The sequence below is a fragment of the Protobothrops mucrosquamatus genome, unplaced genomic scaffold (genome assembly GCF_001527695.2).
Source record: "Protobothrops mucrosquamatus isolate PMUCROS unplaced genomic scaffold, P.Mucros_1.0 scaffold_38, whole genome shotgun sequence".
NCBI classification, from domain to species: Eukaryota; Metazoa; Chordata; class Lepidosauria; order Squamata; family Viperidae; genus Protobothrops; species Protobothrops mucrosquamatus.
Genome location: NW_015386114.1, coordinates 527,833 through 541,299, shown reverse-complemented (window position 1 = coordinate 541,299; position 13,467 = coordinate 527,833). Strand labels below are relative to the sequence as shown.

Below are 13,467 nucleotides of genomic sequence, written 5' to 3'. Positions count from 1 at the left end.
GCCTGCGCAGTAACGGCACGCGCGCTCGCGGCACGCGCCTTACGCTCCCACAGCCGGGCTCGCCGGCTCGAGGTGAGCCACCCCCCCGCTGCTCTGCGCATGGGCCTTCCGGAGATGAGGCCTGGAAGGGAGGCCAACTGTTGGCTGCGCAGGCGCGCGGGAAAGCGTCGGGGCGGGGCGGTCTGAGGGGAGAGAAAGGCGGGTGTCTTGCGCAAGCGCGGCTCGCCTCCGGAGGCGTTTCCTTAGCCTCAGTCATTGATCGGTGAGGGTCCCGTCTTCCCCGGTTTGGGCCTCGTGGGAGTTTTTATATCACTATGCCCCGAGGAGCGTTGACCTTATTCATTATGGAAATTAATGAATGAATGCGAGGGAAAGGATTGGCACGCATCTCCTCAAGGTGGAGGGGAGCGGGTGTCCATACACGCGCGAGGGGAACGATGGAGACATATTTGCGCACGCGCATTTCGGCCATCGGGAGGGAAGGGAGCCGTCTGCGCATGAGCGCTTATTTGAATACATTTTTGTGCTTTCCCCGAGAGGTGTGGCTCCTTGCGCATGCGCGACGGGAAGGCGATTGATTGGCACTGCGCAGGCGCTGGACTTTACCCAGAGCACGTGTCGGAGAGAGCTGCTTGGATTTTAAGAAGTAGGGAACGGGGTGTTGTCGGAATAGGCCACCTGAATCGAAAGACTGGCTCCCTCTTTGCTAAAAGCAATGTTATAGTTTAGGGTTGAAATGAGGAGTGGTCCTTACTGCTCTCTGAGCCTGGTTGTTTTCTTGCAGACGTTTCATCACCCAAACTAGGTAACATCATCAGTGCTAGTAAGGAGTGGGGTTTGCTTTGGAATTATTTAAATTTCCTACAACATGGTATTACTTTCCTGCAATATTTTACCTCTGGTCAGCTTTTCTCTCTGTGACAGGGAAAAATGATATTGCAATCCCATTTTGGATAGCTGAAGGAAACAAGCATGTTGGGTGTGATCCAGCTGGACTTTTCATATGAAGCCTGGACAATTTTACTCACTTTACATGCGCAGTTCAAAATTATTCACTCCCTCCTTTTCAGAATCCTGATGATGGAAAGCAGCATCTCTGGTCGATCAGTATGAAACAAGCCAACTCTTCTTTGGAAACAGTTTATTGTTTGAAATCCAAATTCAGGATTAAACACACAAAAAGATGTAGAGGAAAGGAGATTATATCGTTCCAAGCTAATATTGAGCATACCTTGTAAAAATGATCAGCTTCATTCACAGGAAAGAATAATATTACTACACAAATTAGTTCTCAAAGATTGTTGTTTCCCCAGTGTTTTTACTCCTAGAGACTACATTGATGAGTTCCTGTAGTTTTTTTAGGCATTGTTTTCAAAAGTAGCCTTTTCAAAAGTAGCCTTCGGCTGAGAGAGGACTGGCCAAAGTCACCCAACTGGCTTTGTGTCTAAGGCAAGACCATATTTCGCTGCTCCCAGCACTAAACTGTTTTTCAGTGCCCAGCTAAGTACGGTATTAGGAAAACAGGGTCTTCTACTAATAAAGGCTTCCTCAAATGCATGAGAAATGTGTTTTGCCTGAAACAAGAATAATCTTTAATCATTTAAACTATTTAAACCTATTTTCCAAAGCACCAGAAGGCAAGTCAAGAAACAAGGGATGGAAATTAATCACAGAGAAAAGCAAACTAGAACTGCGGAGAAATTTCCTGACAGAATAATTAATGGAACGGACAATTAATCAATGGAAAAAGCTTGCCTTCATAAGTTGTGGGTGCTCCATCACTGGAGGTTTTTTAAAAGAGATTGGACAACTATTTGTCTAAAATGGTATAGGTCTCCTGTTTGAGCAGGAGGTTGGACTAGAAGACCTCCAAGGTCCTTTCCAACTCTATTCTGCTAAAGTACCTCCAGATGCTGATAAGATCTTCAGGCAAAGCATATGAGTAGGGTTAAAAAAACCTGTTTCAGGAACCTCTTAGCTCAGGCATGTCAAACTGCTGGCCCGCGGGCCGGATGCATCACGCCAAAACCATACCCACCCCATTGCCGGCAATGGGGAAAAAGTTGTGATACGTTGTGCGATGTCACGTGACATTGCAAGTTTGACATGCCTGTCTTGACTGCTAAAAGCAGTATAAATAAATGAAGTGCTTCAGAACAGTTTCAGAAATCACAATTCAGCCATAAGGGACAGTTGAATGTTATTCTGTCTCATTCTCACTTCTCCATTTTCATCCATTTTTCCCAAAGCAGGATTTTAATACAGGAAGTAAGTTTTGATGGACAGGCTTTTATTGATACGATTCTACCTTTTTAAGAAAAGGAGATCTACCTGCTCCACTTTCTCTGAAGATCTCTGACATTCATCTCCTTAGTTACCATTTGTAAACGCTCTGTGATTTTGTCTTCATAGACTTTGCGCCCTAATGCTGAGGTTACTTCCAAGATGAGTAACATTTATTGGTGCAGCTTACTCGCCAGTCCAGAGAAGCAAAGATGGACAACAGAGGAAATTCTCCAGCCCAAGTCAAGAAAAACTGTTCTGAAGTTTCCAAAACCAGTTCTCTGTACAGGCTGTCCTTGATTTAATGACCATGCATTTAGCAACCACTACGAAAAGTGACTTACAACCAGTTCTCGCACTTAAACAACTGTTGCAGCGTCCTCATGATCAAAAGTCAGGCACTTGGCAGGGGGTTAGGAAGGTTGCAGCATCCCAGGGTCACATGATCCCCATTTGCAACCTTCCCAGCCAGACAAAGTCAACAGAGGAAGCTGGATTCACTTAACAACCATGTGTTTTCCTTAATGACCATGGCGATTCACTCAACCATCACGGAAAGAATGTAAATCGGATACAGCTCCGCTTAACAAGCACTTCGTTTAGCAATGGAAGTTCCGGTCCCAATTGTGATCATAAGTTGAAGACTACTTGCATCAGGAAAAGGTACTGACAGGCTTCGATCCAAGCCAAAATCCATCATCTCCCTCGATCCTGATGGCGTTGCAGTTTGGACTTTTTCTTTTTGTCGTACGATCTGGGCCTCAAAACGCAAACGCAAGCCGAAACGCCGGCTATGGCTTTGGGAAGATCATTCCCTTTTTGCCATTGCTTTGTTGTTTTGTCATAGACCTGAACGGCCCTGGAGAAGACTGTGTTTTCCCAACTGTAGCCTCCCAGAATGTAGATCTTGCCATCCCACGTGGCCACACCGGACTCACTGTTGGCCTGGAGTAAAGGTGCCACTCTTGTCCACTGATTGCACTTGGGGCTGTAGGATTCCACCGACAGAATGTCAAAGCGCGTCATGGTCTCCAGGTGGTCATCGCTGCCCCCAACCGAATAAATGTCGTCCTGTAGAGTGGACATGCTGTGCCAGCCCCGAGCGGTGATCATGGGCCTCCTCTCCTCCCAGCTATCTGTTCGATAATCATAGCACAGCAGGTTTTTGCGATAGGGACCGATCTGATAATCGTGGCCTCCCGAAATGTAGACGAGTTCCTCGTGGACAGCACCCGCGTGGCCGTACGTAAACCTGCAATGGAAGGAAAAGCCAAACAAGACTTTAAGCAGCCCTTCCTAGCAGGAGGAGAGAATGCTTTCAAAACCCCGTTCTCAGATTTAATTATTTACTCTGTGGTGTAACAGGACATGCCTGACTGTGTTTTGAGTTTCTCAAATCCATGAATTAAATTCTAAAGAGAGTAGAGATAACATGAGCGAAGAATCGAAACACACCCATGCAAATTGGCAAGAATAAAGGTTGGCTGTGATCTAAAAACAGGCATTATTTTCTGGAGGTTTTTGCTCTTTTGTAACTCTCTTCATTTTTTATAATTTTAGAATTGTAAGCCACCCAGAGTCCCTTGGTAGAAATTGAATGAATAAATAAACACAAAAAAGGACTCTATTCAGCTGGGAATCTGATTTTACTCAACATATTGCCAAGTCCAACGGCTGCTCTCTTTGATTGCAAGATTATTTTTATTGTATTTTTATCCTACCTCAAGGCAGCAAACATATCCAACACACCTTCCTCCTATTTTCAACAACAACCTTGTGAGGTGGGTTGGGCTCAGAGAGAGAGTCTGGCCTAAAGTTAGCCAGCTGGCTTTTGTGACTAAGATGGGACTTGGATTTTTGAATTTTGTCTTACAGTAGCTGTCTCTCTGGGGCCAGGAACAGAGAAAGATCCTTCCCATTATTCAGTACGTAAATCCATGCAATCTGAACTATGTGTCCCCACACTGAATTATTTTTGACCCCCTGGGCACAATCTTCCGTTGCCGAAGTGCCTTTGGTGATAGATCAGCCGTGACATAAAAGTAAGCAACTGGTAATCTTAAGAACTGGAGGCAAACCCTGACCTAATTTCAAGACTGTTTTGCAAGAAAATACCTGTGGGTTGCTTCAGCTTAGTGCCTCAGGGAAGGAGGGCTGGGACAGAGAATTAAGAACTAAGCAGAAAGAGAAAAAGTAATTGTGTGTGTGTCGGAAACGGCTGAGGTTTCTGATGCTACCAGGTTTTCCCTGCTCTTCTCTCCGGAGGCCTCCTTAATCTGATGCTTCCCAGATGAGTCACAACTGCAGTTGCCTGAATTAACAGAATAACAGAGTTGCAAGAGACCGTGGAGGTCTTCTAGTCCAACCCCCTGCTCAAGCAGGGACTCTGTGCCAGTGATGGCGAACCTTTTAGAGACCGAGTGCCCAAACTGCAATCCAAAACCCACTTATGCCGGGTGGGTGTGGCCCATTGGCTGGGTGTGGCCCATTGGGTGGGCGTGGCTGCGGTGGTAACAGCAGACTGGGTGGGACTAAAAAATTCAATCAATCAGTTCCAACTTTGCAAGATTTTTTTCCCCGCGAGAAGTTGAAATTGACTGATTTTATAATATTTTTTTATATTTTTTATATATTTTATATGGGTTTTATAAAAACCCAGCTGAAGGACTAGGACTGGGGCAACTGCGCGCGTGCCCACAGAGAGGGCTCTGAGTGCCGCCTCTGGCACCCATGCCATAGGTTCGCCACCACTGCTCTATGCCATGTGGCTGACTTGAGTCTACCTCTTTTTTTATAATATGGTGAGCAAAACTGGATGCAGTATTCCAAGTGTGGTCTTACTAAGGCTTTATAAAGTAGTACTAATACTTCACGTGATCTTGATTCTCTCTCTCTCTGTTAATGCAACCTTAGATTGCATTGGCTTTTTTGGCTGCTGCAGCACACCGTTGGCTCATATTTACGTGATTTTGTCCACTGAAACTCCAAGATCTCTCTCAAGAGTTACTGCTTTTGAGCCAGGTTTCACCTAATCGAAACCAACTATGCATGGTCATTATTGGCAAATCCAACATTTGCAGAGGTCATTGGGGGAAAATGCAACAGTCTTAACTTGGGCAGACAAGCTTTGGTGCCCACAATTCAATTTACTAATCCAAGCCGCACCTCCAAAACTAAAGGTCGTATCTGGCCTTCTTGATAAAGACAGTTGTGTTCTTTGATTGCTCTAAACACACACATCCCCTTGCCAGCACCAAGAATGGGAACTGACCCACAGATTGCTTTGTCTTACAAGAGGTCCTTGACTTATGATAGTAATGGCATCCAGAATTAAGTCAGAAGTCATAAATTGAGGTATCATGTGACTGGATTCGAAGTTACGATAGTTTTTATGATGATGGTTAGGCAAATCCATTGTCCTTAATGAGTGTCTTTTGCCACAAAATGGCAAAAAAATTGCAAATTGCTGTCCCTGCAAAAAGCCATAAAGGTGAGTCAGTTGCCCAAAATGTGATTACGTGATTATGAGGGATACGTGTTTGTGTCAACCCATTCCGGAATGTCAACCCATTCCGAAAATGGGTTGTGAATAGCTCTGGATAGGTCCGTTGTAACTTTGAACAGTTGTTAAGTGGCCAGTTGTATGTTGAGGCCTGCTGTCGAGTTTTTCTCCATCTGAGTGACAGTTTCAAACTTAGACCATTTCCCACTGTGATCAAGTCAACTCGTAGGTGAGATGGGCAGCCCAGGAAAGAAAGACGAAAAGAAAAAAAAAAGAAGAAGGAAGGAAGGAAAGAAAGAAAAAAATGGAAGGAAAGCAAGAAAAGAGGAAGGAAAGGAAGGAAGGAAGGAAGGAAGGAAGGAAGGAAGGAAGGAAGGAAGGAAGGAAAACAGGAAGGAAAGAAAGAGAAATTTCTCTATCATCTGCTCTGTTTCACCTGGGCAAGCCAGCGACATAGGACCAGGTGTCCTTCTCGGGGCTGTAGGTCTCAACCGATGACAGCGCTCCGTTTTCATTCCTGCCACCCACAGCCACCAGCATGTCTCTGATGGCCCCAAGGTAAAAGTCCACTCGCTGTTGCTTCATCGATGCGAGCTGAGAACGAGAGAGAAAAGCAACAATGTGCCAAAGGTCATCTGTCACAGAAAGCGACAATTAAAAACAGCATATTTGTCACAACTTAGGGCAGGGATGGAGGACTGGCACAGAGCAAATGCAAGCTATTTGCCTGGGTCCCACTTATTTATATATGTTCATTATTTGCTTGGTTCCTGATAGGTTGCGACCAGATGTTTGTGCTTTGGTTTTTTTTAAAGGCGACCATTTCAGAAATACTGTTTTCCCAGATCCACAGAAACCATGTGGACAGACAAACTGGGAACACTGGGAAACCAAGCCGTATATTTTATCACTCTTGAATGAAAGCATTAAACTCTCTGACTTGGGTTTTCCCAGAATCCCAAGAGTTGTAGCCCATGGCCTGCTGGGACCCCCAACCTCACAGTTAGAGAACATTGATTTTTATTATTTTGGGTGGCAGAAATCTTGACCCCTTTACAGATAGTCTTCGACTTACAAACTTCAGTTAGTGAACGTTCAAAGTTACAACAGCACTGAAAAAAGGGACGGCCATTTTTCACTTACGACTTTTGCAGCCTCCCCAGGGCCACATGATCAAAATTCAGACTTTTGTCAAATGACTCATATTTATGATAGTCGCAGCGTCCCAGGGGTCACGTGATCCCCTTTTGTGACCCTCTGAAAAGCAAAGTCAACGGGGGAAGCCAGATTCACTTAACAACCATGTGACTAAACAACAGTGATTCACTTAACAACAGTGGCAAGAAAGGTCATAATTGGGGCGAAACTCACTTAACTTTCTTAGCTATGGAAATTTGAGGCTCAATTGTGGTTGTGAGTCGAGGACTATCTGTATCTGCAAACACACAGAAAGAAAAAAGTATGAGAGCTCAAGCCTCACCTTTATCCACTGTTTACACCGAGGATCATACCTATAGAGAAGATTCGAAGCTGCATCCCCACCGTTGTCACGGGAAAAGCTGCCGCCGGCGAGGAAGATAAACCCCCCAAGAACCACAACACAGTGGTGGCTCCGTCTGGCGGGCAGCGGCGTCTCCTTCACCCACTGTCCCGTTTTGGGGTCCAGGAAGCAGGTATCGTCACTCAGCTCCAAGCAATGCTCCGACACTTCTCCTCCGACAAAGAGAAGCCTCTCTTCCTGGGTCCGGAGAACCGTCCGCTTGTTCTGCAGGACAGGCTGAGCGGCCACCTGATTGTGGTAGTTGACCGCCTCTTCCACAAAGTCTTCGCAGTGGGTTTCTTTGGGAAGGAGGGAGCAGATAGCCGGCTTGACCTGGTGCAGGAGGTCGCTCTTTGGGATCAGAGGGAAATGGATGTTCTCCAAGACTCGGTAGGCCTCTGTTTCCCGCTCGGGGTGCTGCATCAGCCACCGCAAAGCCGCCTGCAGCAAGTCGTGTTCACACTCCTCTTGCACGCCCGTACTGCCGAGGTACTGGCAGAGTTTCTCGACAGGAAGGTTTTGCAAGAAGTCCGGCGTGAGCGAGAGAGTGCCGAAGTTCTTCATGATGAACGTGTCAATATAGGAGTCCAGGCGCTTGAGGTTGAAGATGGAAGCAAGTTCTTGGAGGTATAAGTAGTTCTCTTCGTTGACCTCGTTTTCCAAGTACTCACAACAGAAATCCACCACCTTCCAGATTTGCAACAGGTGAGCCGTTTCCAAGATAGAATGGATATTTCCACTGTTGAGAAATAGATCGCACCCATAGAGAAAGTCCAGGACAGCTTTGAGGCCGACGCAAGTGGCGCCGAAGAGCTCAACTTCTTTCTGGTGAGCTTCTCGCATGCCGATCGTGAACATGGTGTGGAAATAGTCACTGCACACAGCTAGAACGTTCCGGTGAGCGGGGACTTTCTGCTCCTCCACCACTAACACCACATCACAGAAGAGGTTGCAGCGTCTCTGTTCATTCAGGCTCTGAAGAACAAGGCTGGAGTGGTCAGCAAATTTGTACACCTGAAAGGAGGATAAATTGGATCAGAAAATATGTCCTGCAAGTTAGGGGTGAGTCATATGCCAGGACATAGTTTGCATCATGGGTCAAGATAAGTCAAGCTATTTTCCAAAGCACCGGAAGGCAAAGACAAGAAGCAACGGATAGAAACTAATCAAGGAGAGAATCAACCTTGCGCACAGTCACCCATGCTCTTGTCACCTCCCGCCTGGACTACTGTAATGCTCTCTACATGGGGCTCCCCTTGAGGAGCATTCGGAGGCTCCAGTTAGTCCAGAATGCAGCCGCGCGAGCGGTGATGGGAGTGACTCGTCGCTCCCATGTAACGCCGCTGTTGCGCGAGCTGCACTGGCTGCTGGTGGCTTTCCGGGTGCGCTTCAAGGTGTTGATTATCATCTTCAAAGCGCTCCATGGCATCGGACCTGGTTATCTCCGAGACCGCCTTCTGCCTCAGATTACCTCTCATCGGCCGATACGCTCCCACAGAGTGGGTCTCCTCAGGGTGCCGTCAGCCAGACAGTGCCGGCTGGCGACCCCCAGGGGGAGGGCCTTCTCGGTTGGAGCCCCCACCCTATGGAACGAACTACCCCCAGAGATCCGGGTGATTCCGGATCTCCCCTCCTTCCGCCGCGCCCTCAAGACATGGCTATTTAAGCTAGCAGGNAGGGTTATCTTAATTTGGTTTTAAAATAATTTTAAAAAGAAAAGGCCAATAATTTAATATTCTATTTTAATTACATTTTAAAATTAGTATTTTTGTATTATGTACCTGTTTTAGATGGCTGTAAGCCGCCCTGAGTCCGCTGGGAGAAGGGCGGGGTAGAAATTTAATAAATAAATAAATAAATAAATAAATAAATAAATAAAACCTAGAATTAAGGAGGAATTTCCTGACAGGACAATTAACCAATGGACCAGCTTGCCTTCAGAAGCTGTGGGTGCTCCAACATCGGAGGTTTTTAAGAAGAGACTGGACAATCACTTGTCTGAAATGGTAGAGGGTTATTTAGAAGTTGCCTAGTTTGGGTATTGAAATGGCTGCAAGAAAACAAGCAAGCTCAGAGAGCACCAAGGACTCCATAGTCCTCCTCCTCCCCCTCCTCGTTCTCCTCCTCCACCACGCAAATTCCACTCTCTTCTAGCACTGAGGATGTTACCTAGTTTGGGTAATGAAATGGCTGCAAGAAAACAAGCAAGCTCAGAGAGCACCAAGGACTCCTCATGTGAACCCTGAGCTACATTCTCCTTTATTAATACTTTTTACTTTTTAAAAACTTGTTCACAATAATATATACTAGCCACAAAAAAGAGAGGAATGCAAAGATAAAGCAGCAAAGCAAGGGGCAAAAAGAGAGGCCGATTAAGGGATTAAAAGCCCTTAAATCCCATGACCTTCCCCAACCTGGTGCTCTCAAAACACTCTGAGATTGGAACCCCCCTACAAAAGGTGGAAAGGAAATAAAAGTAACCAGACCTTTGAGGATTGGCTGATCTTGGGTGGGCGAGAAAATCTGATTTGCCTGAGGCCTTCCATCAAGGCAGCGGCTTGCAATCCTGGGGAGGGTTGGAAAAAAAACATCAGTGAATGGAAAACAGCCTCAGTCTTGCAAGAGGACCCCAAACTCTTTGCTAAAAGAAACAAGCAGTTTTAGATATTAGCCAGTGAAGCTCCTTGTCTTTACTCCTGAGTAGACCCACAGAGAATCACCCTGCAAGGCTGGAACGCCTTGTTTTGAACAGGGGGAGAATGTCTACTCAAGAAAGGGATTTACAGTATCCCTCCATCAAAGGGTGATCTTAAATCTGAACCTCAAAGGTAAGAAATTTGGTTGCTGGTAGGCAAGTTTGTTAGGAGCACATGATTTAGGCATGCTTTGCTAAACAATTGTGTGTGTGTGTGTGTGTCTTCGAGATAGTGCTGACTCTTAACAACTGCCTGAACCAGCCAATGTGGTTTTCTTGGCAAGATTTCTGGTTGGTATGCCCTTGCCTTCTTCCTAGGGCCAAGACAGAGTGACTGGCCCAAGATCACCCAGCAGGCTTTGTGCCTAAGGCAGGACTAGAACTCCCAGTCTCCCACTTTCTAGCCTGGTGCCTTCACCCACTGCACGAAACAGTCCTCTGGGCATGCCAAGTCACGAACCATGGTTTGCAGACTGCAACGCCAGGAGTAAGCAAACCACAGTTTGGTCCGGGCGGGGCCCAGGGGGAGGGGTCTGGACTTCAGCCACTGCTGCCTTGGGTCCAGTCGAGATTTCCCCCCTTCCCCAGGAGACCAACTGCCTCCCCCTCCCCAGGAAAAGCCGAGCCCCCCCCCCCCCACTGGGGCAAGGCAGGAACCTGCGGCAAAGAGGGCCGCGGGAGTTTCCCATCATGCCTCAGTCCCAGCATCCCTGGACTTTGCAGCCAGCCGGAGATGCTGCGGCTGTTCTTACCGCTCTGCCCGCGGGAGACCCTGCTTCCCCCTCCGCTCCTTCGGCAGCCCAGCCTCGCAACCAGGAACTGGCAGGCCGGAGTGGCAGCGGAGAGGGCCAATGGGAGCAAAAAAAGGGGCCTGGCTGGCTAGCGAGGGGGCGGGACTTGTCCGGGCTCCGCTGCGGTGTAAAGGAGAAGCGGCGGGGTTTTGGTGGCGGTTTTTTTTTGCAAGGGTTTGAGTGGCAGGGGCGTCCCGTGCGCCCCCTCCTCGCCATTAGCATTCCTCTCAGGCGGCTGGAAAGGGAAGGGGCCCCCTCCAAGGACCGCCTCTGGATGCCCCGACAAAGAGGAGGGGGAGACCGAGAAGCCCCACGCCGTCCTCGGATGTTGTTCCGCCGTTGCAACTAAATTGCACGTTCCATAAAACACAAGACTTGCAACATTTTACGCTTCGGTGCTCCGTATTTATGTCTCGGCCTCGATTAGAGGTTAAACCAAACAAGACACCGTTCTGTTTTTTTTGTGTGTGTGCTTTGTTTGTTTGCTTGCATTTCTGACTGCCGAAAACTCTGGACAGCCGACAGTCAAATGGATGGATTGATTCGACCGTAACTGGGCCAAGCGCTCCGTGGGCATACCGGGGTTGCAGAGGACTACAGTGGAGAGGTCAAATAAGGAAAAGAAAAAAAAAATCTGTGAAGAATAAAAGGACAAGCACTTCTGTTTTCTTGCTGGGAAAACTGCACGATTGTATTGGTAGAGTTGTTTTTATTTTTAAAACGGTTGTCCTGGACATTTTAGGCCTTCAGCCCAGTTAATAAAACTTCTGCAAAATTTAAAGGCAGCAATATTGTAGTTTCCAAATGCCAGACAGAGACAGGATCTGTTTCCTGATCTTTGCGATAACCCAAGTAATCACCGTTGACATTTAATTTATTAGATTGCCACCCCCCACCCCAGGCTGGGGTGTCCGAGGGTTTCTGTCCCCCAGCCTCCATTTGCTTTTGTTACTTTTAACACTCACAAAAAAAACCCCAGATTTTTTTTCCAGTCCAGCAGAGGGAGATAGCTGCTCTTGAAATAGATCCGAAGAAATAAAATTCAATTTCCACATTCAAAGGATAAGTGGCCCAGAGGGAGTGTGTAAATTGAGAGATAACTGGTCTGCCCTAGTTTTTTACGCACAGGTTTGCAAGGGTGAGTGGAAAGGGGGAAAAAAAGGAAAGAAAAAAAAATCTGTATGAATTGTGTGCTCAGCTGTTTCTTCTTTAACTGAAAGAGTGGCTTCTCATTGTTAGACACGCGATCTCATTCATAAGGCTTCCAAAATTTGATGACCACACAAATCAGATTTATTTATTCTCTGCTCTCCTTTGCAGGGTTTGTCTATAAGCGATTGTTTGGAAGTACACAAGGAAAATCTTCTAAAGACTCTGGGTTCACACGGCATATTAAGGGGTGTCCGATTCCTTGATTTCGCCTTTCATCAAACCGAACTGTTTGGCCAAAACCTTGTTTGCAGGAATGAACATTTCTATATAAAGATAAGTACGGTGGCAGCCATAAAAGTCAGACCAATGTCATGAGCACAGAAACAGCAGAAGTACAAATCTTGCTTTGTATGTGCTCGAATTAGACATTTTAATGTTTTTTTTTACTGTTTTATTGCTTTCACTGAACTATTTAGAAGCAATATATCCAGGGGACCTAGGGCCTCTTCTCCTTAGTGGGGAAAAAATCCGGGGCCAGACAAGTGATTTAACAGTAATTATTAAGGAGTTAAACCTTTAAAAAAAGTTTTTAAAAAAACCCCTAATAAAGGCTTCAAAATCAATCCGGTTTATTACAAAGCGGAGTTTGCGCTAAACTTTCTCTGCAGATTTCCGGGTCTCTCTGCTGCCACCTAGTGGCCGCCCAGAGTTTCAAGCGCAGATCCCGCCGCCCTAATCCGGTTGCTAAGCTCCGCTCCCTCCCTTCCCACCTAGCCCTCTCGGTTCGGGTTGCAAACGGGATGGGGGCGGTTGCTATGGCAACCCCTGCGCCGCATCCAAAGGGCGGGCAGGCAGGCACGCAGGCAGGCAATCAATCCATCCTCCCCTTTCCTTCCCCTTTAACAGAACAATTCCTCCAAATCATCTTGTATAGGTAGCTCTCTAGCTGACTGTCCCCCCACCCGCGGTCGCCCACCCGCCCACCCACCCGAGGCTCGCAGACACTCCCTCAGACCCCCCCCCTCCCCTCCCCACTCCGGCGCACACCAAGCTATACAAATTCCAGAGGAGGAATAAAAGCGTTTGCATTCTCGGTTGCACCGCCTCCATCCCTTGTCTCCTTTTGCAGAAGGAGGGGAGGGGAGGGGAGGAAGAGCCGCCAGGAGGCGGGCAGAAAGACCCCCCCCCTTGGGCTGGGAAGAAGGGGCGTCGGAGGACGCGGTTGCAGGGAGGGGAGGAGACGGCCCAGCTCGCCCTGCTGTTCTTCCTCCTCCTCCTCCTCCTCCTCCTCGGACCAGGGGCCAATAAAGCAGCTGCAGAGCCGGGCGGCCGGCAGAGAAGGGGTTAAGCCGGATCCGCTCGGACCGATCCCTTCCCGGCGAGGCTGCGGGACCGACTGCAGCAAGCAGAAGGGCTCGGCGGCCGCCTCCCCCGCAGCCTCCGCTCAGTCCTTCGGATGCTTGCCGAGCCTGCTCTCTCTTCAGGGCGCCAGTCGGAGGTCCCT

At 47.7% G+C, this 13,467-nt stretch overlaps 1 protein-coding gene across 1 annotated transcript; it reads right to left on the bottom strand.

The window, feature by feature from the left end:
* Window positions 1–2,925: 2,925 nt before the first annotated feature.
* On the bottom strand, window positions 2,926–9,871 carry KLHL36 (kelch like family member 36). The gene is made up of 4 exons (XM_015810592.1): window positions 9,812–9,871; window positions 7,266–8,339; window positions 6,222–6,379; window positions 2,926–3,535 (listed from the first exon to the last, which is right to left on the bottom strand). The coding sequence occupies exons 1-4, from the start codon at window positions 9,869–9,871 to the stop codon at window positions 2,980–2,982; spliced, it is 1,848 nt and encodes a 615-aa protein (XP_015666078.1). The 3' UTR covers window positions 2,926–2,979.
* Window positions 9,872–13,467: the final 3,596 nt, after the last annotated feature.